At 42.9% G+C, this 13,155-nt stretch overlaps 1 protein-coding gene across 1 annotated transcript in view; it reads left to right on the top strand.

Moving 5' to 3' along the window:
• Positions 1-13,155, top strand: part of LOC146560524 (uncharacterized) — a 72,965-nt gene that overhangs the window by 7,064 nt on the left and 52,746 nt on the right. Inside the window, exons 4-11 of the mRNA XM_085295870.1 lie at positions 6,228-6,278; positions 8,049-8,084; positions 8,497-8,523; positions 8,688-8,714; positions 10,859-10,885; positions 10,994-11,020; positions 11,524-11,550; positions 12,881-12,949. Coding sequence (XP_085151996.1) covers positions 6,228-6,278; positions 8,049-8,084; positions 8,497-8,523; positions 8,688-8,714; positions 10,859-10,885; positions 10,994-11,020; positions 11,524-11,550; positions 12,881-12,949 — 291 coding nt within the window. The remainder of the gene's footprint in view (positions 1-6,227; positions 6,279-8,048; positions 8,085-8,496; positions 8,524-8,687; positions 8,715-10,858; positions 10,886-10,993; positions 11,021-11,523; positions 11,551-12,880; positions 12,950-13,155) is intronic.

Here is a 13,155-nt window from a genome sequence, read left to right as displayed (position 1 = left end):
AGTTTATTTAGGATGAAATAAGATCCATATTCTATGTGTCTGCTTGTGAACAACAATTGGTTTTGTTTTCTCCGAGTGGGTCCTGGTTTTGGTTGAAATTCAAACCCTAACCTGTGACTTCTCATCTGTACAAATGAAATTCTCTGACTTACCAAAGCGGGAGCACACCAAGGAAGCAACAGACAACAACCTCAAATTAAACGAACCCTCTTTTTCAATCATTACTTTTACCTTCTGGTAAAACGTGAAGTACCCTCTGAAGATTTACTAGAAGATGTAAACACAGCACTAAGGACGATACCAACTGCGACCATCCAATCAGCTAATCAACACCACGGTAGCAGTGGTCTGTAAGATGCTTGGTTACAAGATGAAAAGCCACATGGAGCTGTTTCCTCCATGGAGAAGGAGACTAGAGGCCAAGATCAAGGTAGCATGGAGAGAAGTTAGCAAACTTTTGAAGCTACAGAAAGGTGTAATAAAGAAAAGGTACCTAAGAAGTACAGAGTCCTTGGAAACTGCCAAGGAAAGACTCACAGCCTTGTCCAGCCACTTGAAGAGGTACACTAGAGAGCTAGAAGGCAGGGGGAGAAACCAGGTCGACTCCACAGAACAATCTAAGGTGTACTCTCAGTGGCAAGGGAACAATATGAGAACAGCACCACCAAGGCTGGAGACGGAGCAATACTGGAAGAGCATATGGGAGAAGGACCCAATCTATAACGACAATCCACAGTGGCTAGTGAATCTAAGAGACCACAGTAAACTCCCTGAATAGTCCAGTAGGGAGCACAGTGGCAGACATCCAAGAAAGGGTATGAAAAGTTGGACAGCATTAGACCCTGACATGATTCATGACTACTGGCTGAAGAAGCTGACGGTACTCCATGAGCCACTGGGAGCACAAATGAACCAGCTGCTAGTTTATGAGAGACACGCAGAAGGGACCAGTTCCATCCAACTCCCGACCAATAACCTGCCTATGAACTGCACAAGATCCACAGGACAATAAGAGCCTTCATCAGTAATGCAATGGGGATTCGGTGAACAACACTAGAGGTAGGGCTGGCCCAAAATTCATATCTTGATATTCCTTAGCTGGATGGTGATATACGATATATATCTCAATATTTTTTAAAACCATAAAGTAAGAACAAAAAGAGAGTTTTTAGTCAAAGCTGTGTCCCAGATCTCACACAGGCACTTTTATTAACGTACAGCGTAGATGTAAATAAAAAGAATTACTCGGAAATAAATTATCATTTTTTATTAAATAATAATGCTCCATAAATAAAATAAAACAATGTTGTTTTTGTGCATAACAAACTGCTCACAATTGTGCAGTCAAGATGTAAACTAAAAAGACACTGAGCATAATAACAAAGACAGATTTGCAGCTGCTCTGTTCCCAAGTTCTACTGTGTGACTGAGTTTGAAATCCTCTTTGTAACCATGTCTCTTAATAAGTGCCATATGTGGTCCTTACGCACACAATACGGTAATATTACATTGAAGCCCATGCGTATCACTCCGCGAGGCTCCTGACTACGGTAGCCGTAATGCTCCAACAATCCATCAAGCGGTGCGGCTTTGTAGCTTAGCAAAGTCGTCCAAAAACATTTTTTGACAGATTGCTGAGCGCCGTGTACCACAGAAAATCGGTTCGCGGTCAGTAAGCACAACCAGAATTCATACATAAGGTGCACCGTCGAGTTTTGAGACAATGAAAGGATTTTAGATGGCGTCAACATGTTAGCCCAGTTAGCTCGTTAACCCGTTGACGCCGTCCAGCCCCACGCACGGGGTGATCCGCGGTAACTCGTTAACGGAGTTTTGCCGTGTTAATGCAGTTATGGCGTTAACATCATTTTAACGAGATCACTGCTACCAGCACTAAAATAGCAATGTCCAAATGTTTAGTTTTTACCGACCAGCTCCTCTTTGATAGTTGGCGTGTCCATCTTGTCGTTGCCTGCAGGTGAAGCGATGGGCGAGGGGAAGTTGTGTTCAGTGAAGGAGAGAGGCGAGGCAGAGTAACGTTGCGTAGAGACAAAAGTGGACGAAAGAGAGGCATTATAACGTAACATAGACTATATCGATATAAACGATATTGTCACATCTCATATCTTGTATAAAAATATATCGATGTATTTAAAAACTCAATATGTTGCCCAGTCCTAACTAGAGGCCAACACCACAAGTAAACATCAATTGAGGGATCTACCAAGGAGATGCTCTGTCTCCACTGCTGTTCTGCATAGACATGGACCCCTTTGGTGAGATCATTGATAAGACTGGCTACGGATACCAACTATGGAATGGAGCAGTTGTCATACATTAAGCTGTTTGCCAAGAGTGAACAAGACATCGATTCACTGATCCACACCACCAGGATGTACAGCAGCGACATCGGAATGTCGTTCGGACTGGAGAAGTGTAGACAGATGGTAACGAAAAGAGGGAAGGGGATTGCACTACCAGAAGGCAATACTGCAGACATAGAGGACAGCTACAACTACCTGGGAATGACACAGGCAAATGGCAACCATGAAGAGGTCACTAGAAAAGCTGTAACCACCAAGTACCTGCAGAGGCAAGTCCTGAGGAGTCAGCTGAATGGTAAGAACAAGATCCGGGCTATCAACACCTACGCCCTGCCCGTGATCAGGTACCCTGCTGGGACAATAAGCTGGCTAAAGGAGGAGATAGAAGCCACTGACATCAAGACCCTCGTCTTGATTCTTCTATCTCCTCCTGACCATACGTAGAGAGTTTCACCCAAAATCCAGCACCCTGAGGCTGTACGCTAAGTGAAAGGAAGGAGGCTGGGGCCTAGTGAGCGTCAGAGCCACTGTCCAGGATGAGACAACAAACATCCATGAGTATATCAGGAAGACTGCCCCGGCTAACTGCGTGCTCAGTGAATACCTCAGGCAGCACAAACCCGAGGAAGAGGAGGCGCCTCTCTGCCATGGAAGGACAGGCCCCTGCATGGTATGTACCACCGGCAGATAGAGGAGGTGGCTGACATCCAGAAATCCTACCAGTGGCTGGATTGAAAGACAGCACGGAAGCACTAATCATGGCAGCACAGGAACAAGCTCTGAGCACAAGATCCATAGAGGCTGGGGTCTATCACACCAGGCAGGACCCCAGGTGCAGGCTGTGTAAAGATGCTCCTGAGACAATCCAGCACATAACAGCAGGGTGTAAGATGCTAGCAGGCAGGGCATACATGGAACGCCATAACCAAGTGGCCGGCATAGTGTACAGGAACATCTGTGCCGAGTGTGGCCTGGAAGTCCTGAGGTCAAAATGGGAGACGCCCCCAAGGAAGGTGGCGAACAACTGAGTTAAGATTCTGTGGGACTTCCAGATACAGACGGACAAAATGGTGATGGCTAACCAACTGGACATAGTGGTGGTAGACGGAGGAAGACGTATGTGATAGTGATCGATGTAGCAGTTCCGAGTGACAGCAAAATCAAGAAGAATGAACACGAGAAGCTGGAGAAATACCAAGGGCTCAGAGAAGAGCTGGAGAAGGTGTGGAGGGTGAAGGTAACGGTGGTCCAAGTGGTAATCGCAGCGCTCGGCGCAGTGAATCCCAAGGTAGGCGAGTGGCTCCAGCAGATCCCGGGAGCAACATCCAAGTTCTCTGTCTAGAAGAGCGCACTCCTAGGAACAGCCAAGACACTACGCTTGAAGGATAGACCGCCGCAGGATGTAAAGTGTTTTCTAATATGTTAAAAAGTTGAGCTACAACAGTAATTATCTAGAGCTATCTGTAAAACACATGCATGTCTCTGGGAGGAAGCCGGAGTACCCGGGGAGAACCCATGCAAACACGGGGAGAACATGCAAACTCCACACAGAAAGACCCCGGCCTGATGGTGGAATTGAACTCAGGACCTTCTTGCTGTGAGGCAACAGTGCTTCCCACCGTGCCATCGTGCTGCCCATTGATATAACTGATATCAGTGGGCATTATATTGATATAATTATTCAACACAAAAAAGTTCAATCAGTTTTTGATTTAACCATCGGGAATGCGTACGATTGGCAACCATTTTATATTTATATGTCCCATGTCATTGAACAGTTTTGTGGCAAATAGAGAGTGAACCCAGATGCAGGACTCAGCAGACAGAATTAATCTCAAAATCACAGCTTTAGGATAGGATAGGATAGGATAGGATAGAACTTTATTAATCCCTCGGGTGGGTTCCTCTGGGAAATTCGACTTCCAAAAAAGCACAGCAACAACCGAAGTTACAGTTACAGAATTGTTATATATATATATATACACACACACACACACACACACACACACACACACACACACACACACACATATAAATACAGAGACAAATATAAATAAAATATACAAAGGGGATAAATAGAATAAATAGGAATAAAAAATAAAAATACAAGTGAATTGCACATTTCAAGTATTGAGTCTATTGCACTGTTGACTATTTACAAAAAGTATTGCACAAGGTATTGTACAGTGAGGTGCAGAGGCACTACAGCTTAGTTGTTCCCCCCTCCTTTGTCCTCCTGTTTCCCCTCCCTCTCCCCTCCAGAGAGGAGTTAAACAGTCTGATGGCGTGTGGGACAAAGGAGTTTTTAAGTCTGTTAGTTCTTGTCTTGGGGAGAAGCAACCTGTCACTGAACAGACTCTTCTGATTGTTAATGGCCGTGTGCAGAGGATGCCCAGCATTGTTCATAATGTCCAGCAGTTTCTTTAATGTCCTTTTCTCTGCCACTGTCACCAGAGTGTCCAGCTTCATGCCGACCACAGAGCTAGCCTTCCTGATCAGTTTCTCCAGCCTGGATGAGTCCTTCTTTGCTGTGCTGCTCCCCCAGCACACCACAGCATAGAAAAGTACTCCAGCAACCACTGACTGGTAAAACATCCTCAGGAGCTTCCTGCAGATGTTAAAAGACCTCAGCCTCCTGAGGAAGTACAGTCGGCTTTGGGCTTTTTTATACAGGTGCTCTGTGTTTAGCTTCCAACTACTCAGAACCCCTCCTAGATGGCCAATCTCCTTGCCCCATCTCTAAGGGAGAGGCCAGCCACCCTTCGTAGGAAGCGCATTTCCACCGCTTGTGTCTGCAGTCTCGTTCTTTGTTTACCGCAGTGACCTAACCCTCGGAGATAGACGAGTTGTCCCTGTCGTCCCCAGACTCTCCGTCCTCCATGGAAGACGGGCTAGTGGGATTAAGGAGATCCTCAGCAGCGCTTCACTCACACATGAATGTAAACATTTCTTAAAACCAAAGGAGCAAATAAAGAGTGCAGAATAAAAACACTGGATCAAAGACCCAGGACCATGACAGTGACAGTAATCCCACACTGCAAATGCTTTTCTAAATAGAAAAAAACACAATGGAACATGATCAGTGGCAGAGTGACAGAGAACGGAACAAAAAGCAGCAAATGAACCAGAACCAGAGTTAAGCAATGTGTGGAGAACTATTCCTGAATGCTATTCAAAGAAATTAGAAGGAAGAAGGTTGTCCAAGAGACAGTAGTTCAATACGTAATTGCAAGTATCTCCCATTTTCCTAGCAAAATATGAAGAAACAAGAGGTTGCGCTTCATGCATTACTGCACATTTTAATAACATTCTTCCATTAAGTCTAATCATTTATAGAACCCTTAACCTCCTAGGACCTGGCGTCCACATATGTGGACATCACATTTTGGGTTATTTAGACCAAAATACTCAATTTTGCTCTGCAAGGGCCTGATATCCACTTACAAGGACATTATACTGCTACTGTTCTATCGAAATTTAAAATGAAAATCCTCATATGTGGCTCTCATTTTTGTTAGAAACAAAAATTAGGTAAAAAAAATAAATCTGCTAATTCTTTGTTTTTACATTCATCAGGTCCCAATCAGCCCAAATATCAAAGAGAAATTAAAAATGCATGCCGTGGAAGAGTTCGGGTCTTAGGAGGTTAAACAAGGATCAGGAGTTAGTTCAGTAGCCACTGGTGTTTACCCACTATCACCAAATTTAAACCAGCTTAGAATTTAAACCCCAAGTAACCAGACATTGGTGTCACATCAGCTTTACATTTCTTTAAACATTTAAACATTGTATGTGATGAATTGCTGTAGCCATTTACCTTTTTGTTGAATCCCTCTGATAATATTTATAGATGTGAGTGCTAGAGGAAGGAATCCCTTTTCCTGTCTTTCTGTCTGTTCATAGGGAGCACCAGGTGAGCCTGGCCTGTCTATCATTGGACCAAGAGGACCTCCTGTAAGTGTCTCTCCCTAGAACTACGAACCCTTTTACCTTTAATCACGTCTGCTTGTCTATGCAGCAAATGTCTTTATTAGCTACCACTGTTGTAGAACTCATCACATCAGTTTTGTGGACACCAACAGACTTTTCAGCTCTATTAATTAAATTAGACAACTCCTTACTTTTCAGGTTTGTGGAGTACTGAGCACGGATTTATGTTGGCTCGGCCAAATTGTCTTTATTCAAGACTGAGTCACTGCTCCATGACAGAATATTGTTATATAATTGCAGAGTGCATGTGTAAACGATTGCATTGGAAGTTAAGTTAGACTGGATCACTAGTCATCGTTATTTTATCAGGGAACAAAGCTGGACGCTCCATCCTTGTCCAGCTGGGCTCACGGCTAGTTATCCAGTCATACTGGTTTCTCTTGTTTTGACCAAAATTCTCAGGTGACAACACGAGTTGAATGTTTCTCCCCGTTTATAGTTTACAGGAGGGCAACTAGCCAGCCTAAGCATCTGTTTTTCTTAGTGTTCATTATTATAGTCTATCCTTTTGTATGCCCACTTTTCCTGTATTGTAATAGGCATTTCTAATAAATAACAGGCTGCAGAAGAGACTCTGCACAGGAGAATCCAAGAAGAGTCAGTCGGAAACACATTACAGTTGTGAACAAAAAACAGAGCGCTGAGGAAAACAGGAGGTTATGCAACTCGAGGCAAAACAAATGCTTCAGCATCTTTAGCATTTTCAAATTCAAATCAAATTCAAATTTTTATTTGTCACGTACACAGTCATACACAGTACGATATGTAGTGAAATGCTTGGACAACTGCTCGTGACCTAAAGAAAACAAAAAAGGAAAAGGCTATGAATAAGAAAGGAAATAAATATGAAAAATTAAAAAGGGTAAATTTAACTAGGAAGGAATAAAATATAAATTAAGGTTAAAAATGAAATAACTGTACAACACAAATTAGAATGAAGGGTAAATTTAACTGGGAAGAATAAGATAAAGATAAATATATAAATTAAAGTTGAAAATAAAATAACTGTACAACAAAATACACAATACACAATATAGAACTATATAAGAATGTATGAAGAAATCTAAATCTAAATAAATATATACACAATAACAGCAGCTGTACAAGTATTAACCGGAAATGAAGAATATAGTGACCAGTGTTGTGCAAAACCAAAGTCCAGAAAGTCCAGTGTGTGTAAGAACTGTATGTGTGGGTCAGTACTGTGTGGTGGTGTGATTGAGAGACCGTATCGCCTGCGGGAAGAAGCTCCTCCTCAGTCTCTCTGTGTTGGTCTTCAGGGAGCGGAATCGCTTTCCTGACCTCAGCAGAGAGAACAGTCTGTTGTTGGGATGGCTGAGGTCCTTCACGATCTTCCTGGCCTTGGTCCAGCACCGCCTGCTGTAGATTGAGTGCAGGTCAGGGAGCTCGGAGCGGATGGTGCGCTCAGCTGACCGCACAACCCTCTGTAGAGCTCGTCTGTCCTGTCATTTTGTCATGTCACTGGGTTGGATGAATATGTGGTACATTTTGAAGCTTCACAGTCATTGCTGGCCTGAGGCGAGACAGAACATTTTTCAGTATCTGATTTCCTCGTGTACACAGAAGGAAATCGCACACAGTGTATTCACCATTTACAAAATACGTAAAAATAGCGGAACCGTTCTACTCTCAACTACACTTTTCCAGGCTTTATGTCAGACTGTCGGATGCATGTTAAACACTCATGGTTTTCTCTTTTTTTCATCTCTTTAGGGACAACCTGGTACAAGAGGATTTCCAGGATTTCCAGTAAGCTATAACCACCTGTTTGCCAGGGTTGTTTTTAGGCTATAATACTTCATGAATTAGCTGGTGATTGACGATTTTACTCATATAAAATATGTAAAAACATTTTCTGCACTCCTTTAGATAAAATGGAACATCAAACCAAAATATTACCATCTTCTCATGATTAGATTGCCACTTTGTGAGTGCTGCTCAGCACAGTAAACACAGACCAATAACTGTTTTAACTAGTAGCATACTGGTAACAGCACCTTCCTTCTACTACCACCAGCACTGCCATCTGTATGTCTGAGCAAGATACACAGTCTTTATTTAATTGCCAGTGTATTTCCTAAAAGTTAGAAATTGCATCTTTGTGAGTCAGGGACTATAACACAATCTAAATGTTGTACTGTCTTCTCCTCTCCTCTCCCAGGGTCCAATTGGGTTAGATGGCAAGCCTGTGAGTACCATTAAGTTCCTTTTGCAAACTGGAAGAACTGAATAATTTAGTTCCTTCACTGGTCATTAATAAAAATTCTACCAGCCATCATCATCTTTATTATTATTTTTTAGTTTAGTGATGTTATATGTTTGGATTGATTTAATTGTTTTGCCTCCACAAAGGGACAGAGTGGACCAAAGGGAGACATGGTAAGTCATAAACATAAATAGTGCCAATCAAGCACTCGTTATAATATAACATGAAAAGTACACAAACAGAACAAAAACAAAATCTTGTCCCGTAACTACCTGGTACTTCTCTATTTCCCGTGCTTCTTATTGCTTGTTGCTGTCTGCTGGGACAGACACATCTGTCCCTGCATTCTTCTGCTCCTTGTCAACCTCCACTATATGTTGGCTTGACTGTGTGGAACTCGACGCCCTGTTGTTCTTAACCACCTTTGGTGGTGTCTCCCACTGGGGCTTAGGGACTGGAAGTCCATATGCAGTCCCATCCTACAACTATCCTGCAACAAGGTCTGCAACCCTGGGCCTGTCAGCTGTAGTAGACTCTTGCCTCTACGGATCTGGTGTTTAGGATCTGTTCTTGTGCTGTCGTCCTCTGTGCTGTCCTTTAGCCATCGTTAGCTCTCTCCCAGCCGATCGTCCCGAGCAGTTGGGTAGGAACAGGAACCGTATCCGGAACAAAAGTCCATCACCAACCTGCCAAGGGAAAACTCTGGCTACTAGCAATTCTGTTTTTAGAAATATGACACAGGGTTATGTCAGTCAAAGGTTTTAAGGTTAATAATGAACTGGTGTGTAACTTTGCAAAAAATGTCAAACTCTGTAGTTTTCTTTGTTTCCCTCCCCCAATTGGACGGGGGGGGGGGGGGGGGGGGGGGGGGGTGTGTAATGCAAATGGCCTGATTTTTGTATGACGCTTTTCTACTATATCTGAGCACTTGAAGTTCTTTACACAACCTGCCTCATTCACCCATTTACACAAGCACGTTTTTCTATAATTTTTAAATGTAAGTGTTTTCAATCTGTCATTCACACACTCTCTGATTGTTGCATCAAGTCAAGTCAGCTTTATTTAGATAGCACATTTAAAAGACATCAAGTGTGGGCCAAAGTGCTGAACAGAGGGATAATATAATCAAATAAAACAGAATTAAAATAGATAAGATAAACAACATCAGAGAGCAAATTGGGGTTAGTGTCTTGGCCGAGGATATTTGGCATGCAGACAGGAGCAGCCAGTTTTCTCCTTAAAAACAATGTAGGTTTCATAGACAATTGTGAAACTATCTGGGAATGTTAGGGGAAACAACATTCTTCCCACTTTGTATGGCTGGACAAAGTTGGACTGAAAAACAGCACAGAAACACTAATCATGGCAGCACAGGAACAAGCTTTAAGCACAAGATTGATAGAGGCTGGGGTCTACCAGGTTCAGGCTGCACAGACTGTTCCCTGAGATATTCCAGCACACAGCAGAATAGTGCAAGATGCTAGCTGGCAGGTTATACGTGCCATGAGCAAGTGGCTGTCGTAGTACACAGGGAGATCTGTGATGATTATGGCCTGGAAGTCCCACGGTCGTATCCAATTATCCAGTGGGATATGGCCTTTAGGATGGTTGAAAATGACCCAGCTAAGATCCAGTGGGACTTTCAGATACAGACAGGCCAAGTTCAAGCAGAGGAAGACAGCTGTAGCGTTAGATGTAGCTATACCAAGTGATAGCGACATCGGGAAGAAGGAAGATGTGAAGATTAAAAAATACCAAGAGCTGAGAGAAAAGATGTGGAGTGGTCCCTGTGGTAATCAGAGCACTCAGGGCAGTGATGGCAAAAATAGAAGAGTGGCTAAAGCAGATCCCAGGAATGGCAGTCGCAGGAACCTAGTCCTAGGAACACCAAAGATACTGCCCAGGACCCTCAAGATCCTAAGTCTCTGGTAGAGAACCCAAGTTTAAAAGACAGAGACCCCCCACAGGGCAAGTGGAGCAGCCCTGTGCAACAAAGTCGTTCTTTAACAAATTAAAAACACAGTGAATATAAAGTTGGGATAGACTGGATGGATGGATTTGTGCCCCTCTTCCTGAGTTCTTTAATAAACCAGTTGCTGAGATCTGACAGCTACTTGTGCAGGTCACATCCAGGCCTTAGTGGGAAGTTAACCTGAGTGGGTTCGTTCCTAACAAGAAGTTAGAACAGTCCATTTTTCAGTTTGATTGATTATTCTGAGAAAATGATTTTCACTCATGTTAAGTCTTTCACACCTTGCAGCAGCTAATCAATGCCTAGGTCATATTTAAGACAAAGTGTTTTCCTGGTGTCTTTCAGGGACAGCGTGGTCCTAAAGGACACCCAGTAAGTATCTGAGACCTGATGTCAGTCCTCTGATTACGCACTGCTCAGCTCTTTGCTACCTTTGTAACCAACTCCTCTTTTCTTTACTTGTGTTCTTTTGCTGTCCAGGGGGAACCTGGACCTAAAGGGGAGAAGGTGAGATTTTTATTTTTCATGTTTTTCTTTTATTATGGCTGGTGAGTGTACTACCCTTTATTTGATGAAAGAAGTACTCACACCATTTAATTAAAGCATCAGAAGCATAGATTGTATATAAAAGACGGGCCACTGATTTCTGGAGTCCACATTTGAAAGAGTAAATGTCTGCTTATGGCTTCCATCATGTTGTTTTTTAGAATCAGGGCAAGATAGCACAGAGCTTATCAGCTTTAACTAGCATATCTCTACAGTGTGTGGTAGCAGTAATGTAAGCAGTGTGTCAGCCTCAGAGGGCAACATTATGACACCATCAAGGTGTATGCTATCACATTTGGGAAAACTCTTCTTGAGCTACAGAACTCAACACAGTTTCCATAGACTAAACTACACTCACCGTGTGAAAGGGCTAGGGTTAGGGTTATGACTCTTTATGCCATTCAGATCAGTTTTCTGATACTCTAACGATCTCTTTCTAATTCAACTTTTTTCGTTTATTCAAGGGTATCTGTGGCGATTACACACATCGGGTAAGGAAACATTACTACTAAACTAATTCTTTGCTGGTTCTCTTTCAGAAGAAGTCAAAGTTTAACATATTGAGTGTGTTATTATTATGTTCTTTTTTTAAGATTAACTAATAGAGTCGTTAACGATGACAAAAATAGATGAATGATAGGTAGCACATGTGGAACTGCAGTTCTTTGGCCCTCTGTCTCTGCAGTTCAGGTAGCTGAGGGAAAACAGGGTCCCTACCAGCAGCATGCTATACAGACAGATGTGTATGATTGCCAGGAAAAAGAGTCTGCTATGTAATGGAGATTTGTCTGATAAATTAGCCTATTTTTAGCTAGTCTTTAAGTTTTTAAGAAACCCCTGCAGCAGTCTGGAGGGGCATTCCTATGGTATAAACACAGTCCAGGCCGCAGTCTTAGGGAATTGCTGTTTGTGGAGTTCAGATGTTAATTTAGTCTTAGTAATAATAGACAGGCAACAATGTCTTGTCAAATACTTCGTTTCCAATATTTACAGGTGAAGATGGCTCTAATACGCCACTGCCTTTTCAGTTATTCACCTAGCTCAGCAGAGAGTCAAGCTCCGCCTACCTCTATGCTTTTAGGAGGGTCAGGTTGAGGTGGTAAATCTGCATTGCTCTGCCTTTGTCAATTTGCACAACCTCATAATCAACATCCACCACTACCATCACCTCAAAGGGCCTTGGGCATTTGAGTAATTTGAAGTTGGATGAAGGGACTGATGCAAGTGGATTTTCTCTGATAATTATCTGGTTCTAGTTGTTTATTAAACAACTACCATTCAGAGTTTGGAAATGGCTGCAATCACAGCTTTGTAAGATGATGACAGATGTAACCTCAGAGATGGTCTTTCCCTTTTCACGTAAATGGCCTCCTTGACTCTGCCCTCAAACCAGCGTTTCTCCCTGTCCAGGATGTGAACATGCTCATCATTGAAAGAGTGTCCACTGGCCTGTAGGTGTAAATAGACTTCAGAGTCCTGGCCTGACGAGGTGGCTCTTCTGTGTTGTAGCCAGAGGTTGTTTGGTTTCTCCGATGTATAAATCCTGGCAATCCTCCTGCACTTAACAGCGTACACTATGTTACTCTGTTTGTGTCGGGGGACCCGATCCTTGGGGTGGACCAGTTTTTGGTGCAGCGTGTTTTGGTGTTTAAAAGCCACAGAGACCCGGTGTTTAGAGAAAATGCATCTCAGCTCTTCTGATACTAAAGATTCGATTATGTAAGCTGGGCGAATGTTGACCTCAGTTCTGTATGTAACTTTCTGTTTGATTTGATAATGAAATGGTTTGTTGCCTAAAATGACAATTTCCATGGTGTGTAGGGCCTCTTTGTGCAGGATCTTCCTCTGAAAACCCTGGCTGCATTACGATCAAGTCATACTCTGTTGAAGGTTTGTGGGTGTCTCTGAACACCCTGTTTGATAACCCTCACTGGGTGCTGCGAGGTCATGCCACAAAGAGAGCCAGTGCCCACGAACAAAGGCACTCGTCAACCTTCTGCTTTCCACCCAGAGAAAAGAATAAAGATTCATTAATCAGGATCAGCTTAATGCATTTCCTTTTTGGTGACACAAAACCTTTACTGAGTATTTACTTG

The sequence above is a fragment of the Mchenga conophoros genome, linkage group LG13 (assembly GCF_057382185.1).
Source record: "Mchenga conophoros isolate Kocher_MC1m ecotype Shallow Benthic linkage group LG13, M_conophoros_male_GT1.1, whole genome shotgun sequence".
NCBI classification, from domain to species: Eukaryota; Metazoa; Chordata; class Actinopteri; order Cichliformes; family Cichlidae; genus Mchenga; species Mchenga conophoros.
The sequence above is the reverse complement of the archived record's forward strand: the minus strand, read 5'-3'. Positions and strand labels throughout refer to the sequence as shown.